The sequence below is a fragment of the Caloenas nicobarica genome, chromosome Z (assembly GCF_036013445.1).
Source record: "Caloenas nicobarica isolate bCalNic1 chromosome Z, bCalNic1.hap1, whole genome shotgun sequence".
NCBI lineage: Eukaryota > Metazoa > Chordata > Aves > Columbiformes > Columbidae > Caloenas > Caloenas nicobarica.
In genome coordinates this window covers 16437682-16453627 of record NC_088284.1, presented here as the reverse complement: position 1 = coordinate 16453627, position 15946 = coordinate 16437682, and the positions used below count along the sequence as shown (strand labels likewise).

At 37.9% G+C, this 15946-nt stretch overlaps 1 protein-coding gene across 2 annotated transcripts in view; it reads left to right on the top strand.

The window, feature by feature from the left end:
- The window catches only part of ARSB (arylsulfatase B), an 82012-nt gene extending 66066 nt beyond the window's left edge, over window positions 1-15946 (top strand). Inside the window, exons 7-8 of one of the 2 annotated variants that reach the window (XR_010607846.1) lie at window positions 15345-15498; window positions 15750-15946. Coding sequence is in view for 1 of the 2 variants with exons in the window: in XM_065656473.1 (XP_065512545.1) it covers window positions 801-929; window positions 1498-1763 (395 nt within the window). In the remaining variant the exon portion in view is untranslated. Of the gene's footprint in view, window positions 1-800; window positions 930-1497; window positions 2273-15344; window positions 15499-15749 lie in introns of those variants that run through there. The other variant, XM_065656473.1, reaches the window with a different exon arrangement.

The window sequence follows — 15946 nt, the reverse complement described above, 5'->3', positions numbered from 1 at the left end:
GGTTTCAGTAAAGAATTGGTCTGCTGATCATCCCTGATGTATGCACGTTAATTTTTTTTCTGAGTTCCGTCCTGTAAGGAGATTCAGGTTTCCTTTTGGGAGGGAATTTGAACATAGTTGTCACTTGGGAGTTTTCTGCAACATCTGGATATTGGGTGAGATCATATGTGACTCTACCAAAGACAGCATGAAGACATACTTCACACTGTGTCATGCCATAGAAGTTACTCACTGACCAGCTGTGGATCTGTGTGAATGTAGCCAGCTTAGTCCAGAGAGACAGCTCTCTACGTGTGGATACAAGTCAGGCTTGCTCCCTGGAGTGATATAAGAAAATTAACAGTAGTAGCATTGATTCAGGAGATCTTTCAATCCTATATTCCTGACTGGCAAAAGATACAGGCACTTGTATGAGCAAATTTGGCAATTCTAATAATGAGCATTCTTAATATAGGTATATGAGATACACATATAATATCGGTATACAACGTAAGTCAAGTTATCTGGACTCAGGTGTGACATTTTTCACTGGTAACTTTTTGGGGTGCAGTTCATTTTCTGAGTTAAATATGTTCAGTGAATCACAGCACAGAAATTCGCACATATATAAAAAACTATTTATCCAACACATAAAAATAAATGCTTTGTTTTCGAACAGAATTCTGAAAATTGCTTCATGGATATACAATGTACCTAACTTAGTCTATTCTTTCATTAAGGTCTTGGCATTGACAACAGGACATCTTTAAATTGCTTCATGGATATACAATGTACCTAACTTAGTCTATTCTTTCATTAAGGTCTTGGCATTGACAACAGGACATCTTTACCACAGAGCAACTCTTTTCCATGGGATGATACACTTTTCAATATATCCATGCATGCAGCAATCAGACATGGAAAATGGAAATTACTAACTGGATATCCAGGTAGTGAAGTAACTCCTTTTTGTACTGTGTGTCCCCTCTTGCACCTGCCCCAAACACAGTTTAATTCTGTTCAATGTATTTTCATTTCTTTTAGTTATTCTGCTAACTTCTCAGGTTTTTGATCACATGCAAAAATCTAGAAGGGGAACTTCTAAAATCCAAACAACATATTTTTTAATTTTGCAAATATTTTTTATACAAATGACTCCCACAGTGGTGGAAAAACTGTCATAGAATCGTAGAATATCTCAAGTTGGAAGGGACTCATAAGGATCATCAAATCCAAGAAGAAAGTCCATGAAATTACTCGATTTGAAGTTAAGTGGCATGGAAGTTTGAATCTCCATGGTGCAGCCTTTTTGCATAAATTGGACAACTGGACTCCTGTATAGGTAGCCCAGGACTGAGGAGGCTTGTCCTGAGCTAGAGTTAAGGAATGCAGCAACAGTCAGTGACCAGTGGCTTTTTGAGGGACTTAGTGAATTCGTCAATTACCATGTAACTCTACTTCTCCACATTGTTGCTCCATATCTGAGAATTAACCCTTGATCTCTTCCTGTTTCTTCAGGCTGCAGTCATTGGTTCCCTCCACCATCTTTGTTCAATGAGTCAAAGATTCAGTCACCTGATCCACCAACAAAGAGGCTTTGGCTATTTGATATTGTTCATGATCCTGAAGAGAAAAATGATCTGTCTGAAAAATATCCGCATGTGGTGAAAAAACTGCTCTCACGGCTGCAGTATTATTATAAACGTTCAGTACCCGTGTTCTACCCTGATGAGGATCCCAGCTGTGATCCAGAAGCAACTGGGGCTTGGGGTCCTTGGGCATAGTGAACAGCACTGCATCCTGCAAAACATCCCTGTAGCAGACTTTGGTTTATGATCTCAGGGTCCTAGTCACATATTTTTTACCTTGTTTGTTAAACTATTGCTAAATGTGAGCTCATTCATTGAATAATTCACTATTTCTTACTCTAAAAATAAGTTGGGAATCTTATTTCAGTCTTTTCCCACTCTCTCCTTCCCAAAAATTGAGTGTTAAATGTTTGTAAAATTATAAATCTTTTGTTCAAATAATCTTTATCCAGAATATGCTTTTAATGCGGAAGGTAAAATGTTGCCTCCCTCCTTGAAAGAGATTACTTTTCTTAAAAAGCTGCAATGAATCATGTCAGCAGGGACATCCAGAATGCATTCATCATGTGAAATAAACTGATTTTTGGTTTCATGTTTGTCTGGAAGACAAATTCTATTGGAAGCTGTTACATATATGTAAAGAATAGAAAAAAAATACAATATTTGACGTAATAATTTTTGCCTTTAACGCACATCTCCATCCAGAAAAGGGAATAGATGGAAATCACCCAGGGTAAGAAAAATAAAACCTCCCAGAATACCACAAAATCCCTAATCTGTGTTCACTGTTAATGTATCAAACTGGAGTAAAGAGTGGTGGTCAACTGGAGTGCAGTGCTGTCAAGAAGAGGGATCTTGACAGGCTGAAGAAATGCGTAAACAAAGACCTCATGAAGTTAAAACAAAGGCAGAGTCCTGCACTTGGGATGGAATAGCCCCATGCAGGAGTACATGCTGAGCTATGCCTGAATAGAAAGCTTTTTTGTGGGGAAAAAAATCTAGGTGTCCTCCTCGACAATAAATAGAACAAGAGTTGCCATGTGCTCTCTTGGTGACGAAGACCAACCATATGTTGGTCCATATAAGCAAGAATTTAGCCAGAACAAGAGAAGCAGCGTTTATTCCCCTCTATTCAGCACTGGAGCATATAATCACAATTTGGGCTTCCCTGTACAAAAAAGTATTGGCAAATTGGAGTGAGTCCAGTGGAGTGCCATGAAGATCATGGGGAGAAGAACAAGGGGAGGCTAAATAAATGGGTTAGTTTATGCTAGAGAAGAAAAGAGTAAGTGGAAATTGGTATCTTCAGCTACCTACCATGAGGGCATAGGCAAAATGAAGCCAGACTCTTCTCAGAGGTGCACAAAGACAAGAAGCACACCAGGAACACATGGAGTTACATTTCAATATAAGAAAAAAAAAAAAAATCACACCATGAGGTTAGTCAAATATGGGAGATGCAAGGCTATGGCATCCCTGTTCTTGGAGATGTTCAAGAGCCCAAGCAATATGATCTAATCCTGAAGCTGCATCTAATTTGAAGTTGGCCGCGCTTTGGTGGTAGTGGAGAGGAACAACCAGGTGACCTTCAAAGGGCCCTTTCTGCATGAATAATTCCATGATTCTATGATGAACAAAACCTTACTTCTATTGCCTGCTTATATAGCATGTACCCTTTCTTCTTAGATTTTGTTTCTTTATTACCATAGTAGAGATTGTTTTCATCCTGAAGTGGGCTCTGAGCCACGAAGAAACTAGGCTAAGCAACATTTCTTGGTTACTCATCAAACTGATGTAAGATCAACCCACCAGCTCTCTTAATGTCTCAAACCTCTGGAGTTTGGCCAGAGTTCTGGTACTACTTCTCAGGGTCCTTAGCCAAGTTCTCAAGCTGCAGAGGTCTAGCTGTCATCCTCTTCAGAAAGCAGAGATGTAACTGCTTATTTTCTGGCTCCAGGACCAACTCATATAAGTTGCGCTAAAATTTTGCACACCTTTTCTCAATTTTCGTTCAGGAGACTTGTGCTAATTGTTAGCAAACAGATTCACAGAGACAGACTTCACAGAATTTGTGCATATTTTTTTTTAATAGATAAAGCATGGAAAAGATGAAATTAGGAAAAATGAAAATGCATATCAAAATGAACAGAAATTCCTGCTCTCTGATACAGCTGATTCTCCATTACACTTTCTTAAATCTAGCTTGTCTTTTCCAACTTTGATGTTTTCCTTTAAGTAGAAGTGAAGCCAAAGCTTTCCAGAAACCTGTTCAGCTGTTCTTCCCAAAGGGCCTTATGTTTGTCTCTCTCCTTTGTCACTTCTGCTCCTTTATTTCAGTGTTTTTTCTATTTCATTCACTCTCTTCACCCTTGAAGATAGGGAGGGAAGAAAAATGGTTTGAGAGGAGATAATTCTCTTGGAGCAGGCGAATGTACATTCTCAGTGGTTTTGCTGGATATGTTTTGGAACCCTGTTTCAGACCAAGGTTCAATAGCCTTCTCCATTCATCAATCAGTGGCTGAAAGCAGATGGTTGCAGCAGGGTAAGACCAAGGCAAGCATATGTGAGAAGATCTTCAGATTGTCCCTCAACTTCTAAACTATCACTCAGAGCCTCAGAGATTTAATTTCTATGTATTTAGCTGCCTTCTGTGATTTTTTTTAATCTTCCATGAGGTTGCACAACCTTTTCACTGGGGTCCTTGGGCACAGTACACAGCCTTACAATACTTTGTAAACTGTTGGTATTCACACAATCGCATGTTTCCACAGCTTAATTAGACACTATGTGAAGAGTCATCTGTTTATGACCTGCTTCTAGGTAATCGGAATTTTCACTGGTAAAATGCTGTGACAGATGCTTTTACTAAACTACATTTAGCAACTTCCATATGAACCAATATCTTAATCAAAAATAATTTATATGTTCTGCAAAGGTTGCCTCCAGACTGATACCTGGTCTTATCTCCTACCATTTCACGAAAAATGTTTAAGCTTTGCTTTTTATCTCGTGTGACTCAGCTCCTGCTCAGATTTCAGCTAATGCACAGCTCATGCAAAGACCTGATGTGTGTTGGGAGCAGCACCGTTAAGTCAGAGTGAGAGCAACATATAGACAGCCCACAGGAGGGGCTACAGGTCATTACGCAGCCGTTATCACCTGCAGCTTGCTGTCTCCTGCAGCCATAATCCTTGCACATCGATTGTCTGGCAGTTCCCTCAGAATCCCCTGACAAATGGAAATGTTATGGAACAGACTTCCAATATGGGAGATATAAATATGTCAGCTTACCCAAAAGGCTTATGAAGCATATCCAACAGCAGCTGGACTGCTGAGGCTTTTGTGCTTCCTGGTGTGATACAGGGGAGGCCTGCGCTGTGATGGAGGAGGAAGGATGAGTAATATCATCGGCCAGGTAAGTATTTTGCATATAGGTGCATGACTTGCAAGTTATGAATTAGACAACTTGTGAGTTGGAAACCTCGTGAATTACGGGATGAGTTAGAGAATTCACGTTAGACTAATCTGTGTAAAGCAGATTGAGCACTTGTTTGATGTATGTGTTTGTTTTATTTCCTAATGAGCTCATAAAATAATTTACAGAGAATGTTGTCCTGTAAATTTGAGAGATCCAAACAGACTGTGACAGTCTTGGCTTCACAGCACAGCAGTGTCTCACTTTTGAGCTTTTGAAGATTCTCTGTGATAACTGAGGCTCGGGCTCTGTTATTTGCAGACCACAGCAAGGGATGGAAAACATAAGTAACGAAAACTTTTTATAAGCTATTGCATCACTTTGACAAAGCTTGCATCTTCTTTCAGTAGCTTTAGAAAAACCTTTATTGCAATTCCCTTTCCTAATTATTGCAGTTTATTATATAGCAATATAATGATTTATACTAGTTTATAACTTATCTGTTTAGTACTGCAACTTTAAGTTTCATATCCTAATTTTCTGTAACATGCAGTTAGTAATGTGGTTTGGAATCTGGGATTCTGAAACAATAGGGTGTAAAATCACTTTGTGCAACTTTTAGAGATACTGTTCTTGTATGTTATACGTTAATGATACAAGCTGGCCTTCAAATGCCATTTTGAAGTAAATCATCCAAATATCAGAGGTTCCATCTGTTTAGTACTCCATTTCTCATTTGTTCAGAATGTATTATTTAATTTATTCTTGCAATTAAAATGCAGATGGAGAAGATGACAGCCATTCCCCAGTATATTAAGCAGCTAGATTCAAAGAATTCACATCGTTCTCCCTCTTGAAAGAGTTAGCTGGTTTTTTCTTAGTGTGTATTTATTTAGCTCTCTGTCTACACAGGCAGACATGTAAGACTAGAAAGCTAACTGTTCTCAGTCAATACCCACATATAACATTTTATTTTATAGTAGCAATTACAGGATGTGGTTGCCACAATAACAAGGGACTGGACTTGGGGGGCGGGGAGGATTTCTATCCTACATTCCTGTGAGTCATTCAGCATTCGGCACTTATATTACATGAGGAAAGATGTTGGCTTACCCACAGAAATGGGAACTTCTGTTAATGATATTTTTATTACAGGTACTGTTCTTTTTATGCTGATATCCAGTTTCACAGAAAAGAAAGAAACATCAGCTAACTTGTAAAAGCTCAAGTAATTAGTGTTTTTGAGTCTCCTATCCATGTCAGCTTCTTGGTTAAAGTTAGAAAAGATTAAAGAATATCTAATTTTAATTTCAGAGGTAAGCAGAGCTTTTAAATGTTCTCTTTTCTCTATATCCTGCAATCTGCAGTTTAATATCTTGCTGATATTCTAGTTCATATAATTCATCTACTAGGAAGAGACTGTGGCATGTCACTGTCTTCTGTAGGTATCAAATTCACCCTGTTTCCTCCCGTTGTATTTTAAACCTCAAGGATTAATTATTTTCTTAGGTACAGTACACATAATTATTTATTTTATTTCCTAATTATTTTCCATTGGTGGTCCTTCATAAAATATTTTAATTGAACTGAGTTTGGGAAAAAAAACATCTGGCTGACACGCTTAGGTTGGCATCTGCAAAGAGTTGTATACTGTTCAGTTGTTTCAAATTGGGAAATACAGAATTCTTTATAAGTTTTGTGGTTACTTGAGTAACATTCAAAAATGCAAGCATTTTGAACTCTCTAAATAAAACTTCATTTCATCCTTTTCCAAGTTAAGATTAATTCTTAATCTAGCAAACATCTGAGCATTTTGAATTCACAAGTCTTCGTTTTTATATTGTAGAAATTACTTAAGCTTCAGAAAAGTGATTGAGTCTAGGAAGAATGCTCACACTGGCTACTTATTTTGCATTGCTTATTTACAAAAATATGCACACAAAGAAGGGATGATTTTATGAGCAAAACAAAATATGCGGACGTGTTCTTGAGTCATAAGTCCTATATTCAGCCTGAAAATAGTTTGTCCAGTTTTCCTAAAGTGGATAAATGGGTCTTGGATGTAACTCTCAGTTTAGTCCTCTTCAGAATCTCTGAACAGAAGAACCTGGAGTTTAAACCCTTGTGGTCTGTGTTGATTTGAAGCTCCATGAGCAGTCCCTGTTGGCCTCTGTGAATTTGCCTCTCATCTTGCTTTCTGACAAAGTGATTTAATGGTAGTGAGACTACTAGGGATGTTCCCAAACCTCTTCCACATTTTCTTTAAGAAGCAGTAAATGAGCTTGAGGTTACGCAGAGAATGCTGTTAGACCTGTGTCACCCCGTTGCTGACTTACCAAAGAGGCCTGATGGACGGGGTGATAGTGACAGAGCCACTGATACAGCATGTGTGACGGAGTCTGGCACATGAGTGCATGTAGTCTCTATGTGTAGCCATGTTTGTAATCACAGGGCCAGGGAAACCCAAATGAGAAATAGGCAAGTGAATCACAAAACACAGAAGTTGAACAGTCTAAATGAAAGAAAGCTTGACAAAGAAAAATACATTATGCCAAACAATACATGGTGATCCAGAATCTAACCATAGGTGTGTCCTGTGCTTATCCTAGGAACACCAAACCGTTTCCAAGACATACCAGTTGTCAAGCAAGAATTTGTTTTTCTGCATACCTACTGCTTTGGCAGCCCACCATAGCCCCCCTTCCAACTGGACCCCATGACTGTGTCTCTCTCATAACATTAACCTTAGCTCTGATGTGATGGAAGGGTCAGAGGACCCTTTTGACAGCCCAGTCCTTCCCTTGGCAGCCCCACCCTCAGTGGACCCATGGGCTTCATGTCTCTTTAGCTATAAATAAGCTGAAGTTTGTAATGGGAAAGTAGTACTTTTGCTAAAAGAAGGGAAAAAACCCCATCAATTCTAAGTCTGAGTAAGTTTTTAAGCAGTTTTTTGCTAGCAGGTTTCCAACTGAGTGTTTTAACTTTTTCAGCTTGCTGTCTTTGTCAGTGCAGGCAGTGGACTTGGTTCAGTTTCAAGTGGGGTTGTTATGTGGGAAGATCCTGGTTAAATATCAGTGTAGAGAATTTTCTGGGGTCCCAAGCTGCTTTTCCTGATTCCAGTGCTCTCACATGTCTTCTTCCAGTGCCGTACTGTGCATGTATGAGCTCATCTACATCGAGCAGAACTGCCGCAAGGAACAGTAAAAACATTTTGGCACAGAGCAGGCAGAATGAGTCAACCATCCAACCACGGATGGGTTCAATGACGGCTCTTGTGATAATTGCATATCGTGGTTAGCAGAAGCAAAGAGGATGATGCATTAAGTTCTTGTTGCGTTAGTGTTCCCTCCTGAGAGTGTTATTTTTGTGGGGTGGAGTGGAAAGACATTGGAAATGTTGGTGATGTATCTGCTGCCAAGTTTCAAAACAGTGACTACTGGCCGCCATCATCAAAGCAGCTCCTGTATGTTGATCCCATAATTCTGGCTAAACTCAGTAGCAACAAAGGCAGCTATATTTTGTCTGCAGGACTATAGTTAGAAAAAAGTACAGTCAGAATCACTAGATTTGGATCTAAGGAATGCAGTGCTTATTTGGACGAGTCTTCAAAAACCACAACAAGGTACTACACCAAAGCCACAGTTCTGGGCTGCCAGATTCTGGCATTCAGGACAGTGGTAGAAATAGAAGAACTCTGTCTTGCTTTGTGCCATGAATTCTTGTGATTTCTTCAAGCAAACAAGTATTTAGAATGCAGTGAATACACGTACGAACAAAGTAAGCTGTGTTTGGTATTCAGCAATGCTTGTTGAATAGTTTTGGACATAGAGCCTATGATAATGAATGGAAGACTTTGATCAGGACATCTGTGGCCTGCCCGAATCATTTCATGGGATCTAAAGTTCTGCTGGGAACATCACTTGATGGCCCTATTAACCAGGGATGCTGGAGCCTTTCTTCATTGTGTACATTCTCCCAGCACACTCATGAAGTAGGAGTCATCAATTTTTATTGGATAGAGAGCTGTAAAGCAGCTTGTTCAAGGACATCTGAGCCCTTAAGTTACCCTTACATTTATCCTTCCTCACTGGGAAAAAAATTTTAACAGGTCTCTCTGGACAATGAGAAGATGAATGTTGAAAGCATTAAGTGAGAAGCTTGACTTCACTTCTAGCAGACATATTTTCAGTTCCAGCTTGACTCTACTTACTGTAACAAATATATCTCTCTCTATATATAATCTCTATAGATTACAGTCATGGCAATTCTGTGACTTCAAACTGTTTTCTTAGTGCTGCTGACCAGTGCAGGGTTATGCATGAAAACAGTCAGTTTCTGGAGGATCATAATTTTTTCCCCTCTGCCCTTTGTATTGGTAGTAAGAGAAGCCTTTTAAAAAGTCTGTAAAGATCATAGTATCTGCCATCCCTAGAACCACAAAAACACTGCTACCCTGTAGGTGGCCCTTAGAGATGTACTGATTTTTCACTTTAATTCTTGTGCCCTTTGCTTTGTTTTCAAATACTGTTTTACAAGTCATACTTGATTGATAAAGCACTGTCTGAAGTAATCCCCAGGTGGCTATTAGTCTGGTCTGGTCACACCTCCCACCCCAGCAGTGACATGTTGTAGAAACAAAGTCATTCTCCTGCCTTTTCAGCTCTGTTTTGACTTTACGCTATAATGAAGAGAGCATGGTCATGGTATATTAAACAACTGGATAAAAGCAACATATACATTAGCATTATTCTGCTTCTAGCTAAAGCCCTGACACTACTATAGTGGAGAAGCCTGGCTAAGAATTTACTGATAGTTTTCTTTTGCCATAAAGAGAATGCAGAACAGCTGAAATGGCACAGTCTTTGGCTGAGTAAAAAATAGGCACATTTACAATATCAAAGAAGACTTATGAAAATATTCCAGTTGGATTTTGAAAAAAGTAGGAGGGAACAGAGTGGAACAAATGCATTTCTGTTTACGTCTGCCCTACAAAGTAGCCCACTCTGAAGAAACATTTATAGAGGTGAATGATTGAGAGTTTGTCTGTTATGATTGCTTGTTAACAACAGCATTTTTTTGGTAATTATTTCTGCCTACAGTACACAGGGATTTAATGTATACTGTTTTACGTGGAGAATTTTTTATAATTCATCCTTTTTCTGTATTTACTTTGTAATGAATAAAAGGCCAATGTATAAAAAAAAGGCTAAAATAAAAAATTTTCTGCCTCTAGCATATGGAGAACAGTTTTGTACAAAAAGGAAGATTTTCTGTGCAAATGTTTATTCCATTCATAGCAGTAAATAAAATTGCCAGAAGCCACCTTTCTAACCGTAAAGACTGAGTGTAGGGTTAAAAGGCAAGTTTAGTTATTAATCCACAAACATTACTGGGGATTTTTGTACTATTCAATGAATTATGCTTTTTAGCTCATGACATAAAATATGCATGAACCCAATCCAAACCTCAAATCCAAACAAAGCAAGCTTCTACTTTATCTAAGTGTGTTGTACTTCTAAATTTCATATTTTGGGTCTCTGGTTCTAGATACCAAGATGAAATTACTCAGCACATTAGCATCTAGTTTTTCAGAAGCAATGATAATGCTGAGAACCTGCTATAACATCGTTTAACAGCCATTCCTCTTGTGTCTTATAGAAATGTATTTGTAACCATCATAAGCTGCTAGCAAAAGCTGACTTTTTAATAGCAGCCACTGTCCATACTTTCACTTAATGTGATTTAATGACATCTGCTTGAAGGCATGTTCAAATAAAGTAATGGCCTCTTTTTATATGTAAGTACTGGTTTTACCCATAGTTGATTTCCATTGCGCTTTGCATAAATGTACTTCTGATGTGCATTAGCATGAAGGAAATCTTTCAGGAACATGTGGCTTCATCCTAAACAATAGCCAAGCCATAAGTGACTATAATACACTGATAATCATCAAAAGTGTAGATGTAGCAGAGATCTGGCATTGTTTAGCTCCATAACTCTCAGCTCAAAATGCACACACAACTGCAGCACCCTCGAAGTGTTGCTTCCTTCCACTGCTGTCTTAGGAGCTGATTACCACATAGAAAACTTTATATCATCAGAAAGTCAGAGTAATCCCACCCCAAACCATTGCTTCAAGTAAATGCAGTTTTTATGACAGATCTTTGTCCATGAGCTGCACTCAGAAGATTCTGAATTAATTAATGATTAATTAACATCCACATGTCTTAGTTGCCCATGTGACAGGACAGAGAAGAGAGGATATTGTGAGAAATAGAGACGGGGCTGTGCCAAAAATGGTGCTTTTTGGGAAAACTTTGTTCAGGATATTGGTCACTCAACCTGAGTGCAGTCATGGTTCCAGCATGTTTTATGAACTGGCCCAGTCCAGCTGTAGCGTACAATTAAATATTCTCATTTATAATGTAAACTGGAATCATGTTCTCAGTTCAGGGAAAACTCTATGATTCTTGTTCACTGATAAAGTTATATTTGTTGTGGAATCAAGGGTCTATTTTGAACAGTAATCTGAAGATGTGTTGTGCAAACAACTGTTATCCTATGTCGCTGTTGGACGAAGAGAAACTTACTCTCTCAGTTAATAACTATCTCAGTTTTTTATTCTATGCATATTACAAACATTCCATTCTTGCTTAGTGTTATTTTAGTTTTTTCATTGTGTGTTTAAAATAGATGTTAATTAGATATGACTCCAGAGAAAGATATCAAACATACACTTATTCGTAGAACTTCAGTTGCAAAACAGGCTTGCTAATATTAGGAACTATCGTTAATAAAATTCACTGTCTTGAAAATGTTATAATCTCTCATTTCCTCATCCTTCTGCTCAAAAACCTGGAGATGAAAGTTGTTTTTTCATAATAATCAAATGATAGCTATAAATCCTGGTGAGAAAAAATATGTTAAAGATAGAATTTTCTTTTGGCAGACCCATAATAAAGCCCATACAGATGGAGAGCACAGTAAATCTGGTAGATTTCTATAGTTCTAAAACGGGCCCGTATTTAGCTTTACATGACTGCTTAGAAATCAAGTTCCAGAAAGCCCTAACAGTGGCTACTGTTCTTTCCCTTAGGGTCTGAACAAGGAAATCCAATGTTTTCTGGTCAGCAGTAAGAATTCCACTTTGTAATCTGACACTCTTCATTCCTCTCTCAAAGGCAGTAAACCAAAAAATTGAAGGCAGAACAGATTTTCAAATTGTGTAGCATTTGCAAATCCTCACACACCTTTAATGATTTGTTGGCATGTACAAACTGAAAGCTTCGTGACCTGGCCTTTATCTTGTCAGTTCCTGCTCTCATCACAGCATCTAGCTATGCACGTTTCACTGAGAATTCGCAATTTCAGCTCTATTGTTCCGAACTCTTGAGGAATGTGAAAAGTCATGGAAGAGTCGAGATTTTCATGTTAGGAGGCTGATATAGCTCTACTGCAGCCACCTGAGTTATGCTAGTTTATACCAATAAGTACTATGCAGTTATTAGAAAGACATTAGTTCCTTTTTTCTACTTTTAAAAAAATTTCTGGTCTCTAGCAATTATGTGGCAGTGGCATGCTTCTGCATATTTATGTAACAGTAACAACTGGATCTTTTCATGACTAGAATGAGTAACTCAGCTCCAGTCAGTCTGTAATTTCTTTCTGACAGGCTTGTTATTTCTTTGCCAATAATATGGTGATGGTTAAAGCCAGCTATACAATTTAAAAACAGACAATTTTTGTGAGCACAGTATGTCTGTCCAAGCACACTTCGGTCCTAACAGTGCACAAGGCTGCCCATTCAATGACCACTGTCTGCATCAGTTGTAGAACATGGTTGTAACACACTGAATAGAGCAAGCACATTGTCATGAAGTTTTACTTGCTGTTATCATTTCTGTTTATTCATCTTTCTGTGGTGCTGTAAATGCCGCATATATATTTTTACAAAGGTCATTGCAAAGTCTGTGGACTCTGGACTAAGAAAGTTATCCAGTTGCTTTGACTGCTTGTTGTCATTTAGGATTTGTTCAAATTCATGCTGGTGTCAGCATGCCCTCTGACTTCATTGGAAGATGTCAGTGCTATTTGAAAAAAAATGAGATTATTTGCAATGAAAGACTTGTCAAGCATGACATGAGCTGCAAACTCAGTTGGAACTGTGTAAACTTCTGTAAGACTTGTTTGTAGTAGGAACAAACGTGGGAAGGAGAGTAGTGTTAGGAAATCTCTAGTTGCTGTTCTCTGTGCTTTCAATATTTGTGCTGCATTTCATCCACTTCTGTGACTAATCTGTCAGAGGTGCTTTTGAAGATTTTTAGAACATTTCTTAAAACCGTGATATTTGCTGGACTTGCTTAAGAAGTTCTGAGAAGTCCACTCCTGCAGATAGTGCAAATTTCTTGGGAAATCATAGCAAGATTTGGTGAATTCTTATGTCTTGAGTTTGAACACATCCTTATAGTTGGCACCTTTGGTATATGACATTTAGCGTGGATCCATACCCAAATGGTGACAGAAACTATTCACGTAAATTAACAAAAGCCTGCACATTTCTGTATGTTTACTATAAGAAGTCGCAACAGTAAATTCCAGCACAATGACTTTATGCTCATAGGAAATGATGTGGGTATTGTTCATTATCACTCTTATCAGTGAATGTTTTACCACTGAAATTTATGCATTGCCTACAAAGCAGACAGAGATTTAGAAGAGAATGCGTTGGTAATTACTACACCCTGTTCTTAACAGGTCCACCACCTTAGATGTTCTGCACCACCTTCTGAAATCAGCTGCAGGGAGGAAGGAACACTGGCAATAGTGTAGGGAAATGGAGTCTCAAGCTCTGCACTCTGTTAATTAGGAGCCTGAGATTCATGGTTAGCATTGATTAATGTTCCTTTATATCTTGCTGGTTTCTTCTGTGTGGGAAAGATCACATAAAGCTGATGTACTTTCAAGTAACTATTGATATTAATGAATTATTTTTTAAAAAGTTATTTCTAAATTTGTTACTGACAAATTAAAAATAAAACTCTCATCAGAGAGTGTGCTATTTAACTAAATCAGATGAACATAACTGCACTTAACTATTGTAACTGCTGCTTTTTCCCACACTGTTGTTTTATTTTTTAAAACTTCAAAGTCTCCAAATTCCTCCTGATTGATGCACTGATATTTTAACAATGTCTTTGTTGTGTACTGCAATAAGACAAGTGCTAATCCCCTTGAGGAATCTGGCAGGACTGTGGGAATCTTCCAGCTGTAATTGTATCTCTGTCGCAGATGTGATGATATTGTCAACTTCAGCTGAGTTGACAGAATGTGCTGTTGTTGTTGAGGGTATATTATATCAACTTTCTCTATTGACTCATGAGACTAAGGGTCACTCATTATGCATTCTTTGCTGTCGCTGGTAGGGGTTTTTTTGGTACTGTTCTGGAAGATGTTAGAGATATAAATGCCTGCTGTATTTAAATAAGAGACTGTAATCAGAAAAAACCAAAAGGAAAAGCCAACAGGAAATCCTAATTATATACGTAAAATAAAATTACTAGAGAAAAAAAGGGCTAGTGAATTATGATCAGTGAAAATGAATTTTAATGTTGTACTAGTGGGCTAAAAACCACATCTTTCATCTTTATTGGTTTGAATAGTAAGAGAAAATTAAAGCGATATAAAGATGCTGAACGTAGTTCTACTTACTGTGCAACCATGTTACCCCAAGGCTTTGATTTACTTATTAAATTGTTTATGTTGTTTTAGCTGAACATTTTAATATGTTTGTTCTTCTTTAACAGTTTCTAAGTAGAGAATAATTCCATTTTAAACTAATATTTTCAGCAAAGGACATTGAAGATGATTCATTAAATGCCTAAATGTGTAACCTCCTTGTATTTATTCAATTTTGGATCTCTGCCTCAAGCCATTATTATCATTTGTTCAAATTCTGGTATGGACCATCCATTTCTCTGGTAATCTTAACAGAGTTTCCCCAAGTACAGAGAAACATCTTGATTTTTATTATTGTGAGTTAGTCTACAGTTCTTCTTTCTCTGTATTTACACAAGAAAAATGGAAGATACCTGTCATTCAAATAGTCTAGTAGACCTATGAGTTGCAAAGTATTTATTCACCGTATTTTATTTTCTATGACCACACTATGAAGAAATAAATCCTGTTTGCTGTTTGTTTGTTTAAGAGGGATCACTAAATTTCATCTTATTACAATAGCACTAATGAAGGTTCAGGGCCATAAGAGTTTTTTAATTAATTTGGAAGAGGAGAGAAAAAAAGAACTCTAATTTTGTTTGTTTGTTTGTTTTTTTCTGCATATACTCTATTTGTGCTCCCTGAAGTCCACTTGGCCTACAATCAGCTTTGGAAAGACCATGATTTGGCTCTGAGTCAGATGTTTCAATTGAAATCAGATAGCCAAAACCACAAGAATCTAACTTGTTAGGAATGGTGACTGTTCCAAAAATGTGAATCCACAGGACTGGCATACACACAGTAAGTAGAGGACATACAAAAAAGCTTCTGCTTAGAGTTTTGTTAATTTTGTTGCTGTTACACCATTGGGAAACCATGTGCACCTTGCCATACAAGGCTGATTTTGTTTGTTTGCTGTTCCAAAGACAGAACATATATTCTGTATATTAACAGTGGCTTTAATACTAATTTTCACTGTGTAGTACTTGGCCTGAAACTGCTGCGTGGAACGGTTTCTTAACGACCTTGCTCCATCTCCTGTCTTCCTGCAGTTCTCAGAATGACCATGTGTACTGAGTGTGTCCGTGCCACGCTGGGAATTCCCAGACAAAACATGATGCTTCCTGTTATTGGAGCAGACAGGTCTAATTCTTCTCAGTTTATGAAATTATACCAAGAATTTTCTTCCTCAGGAGTTTCTCCAAGTGCTGTCTCAAGGATTTGTAACCAAATGTGACTCCCAGGAAAG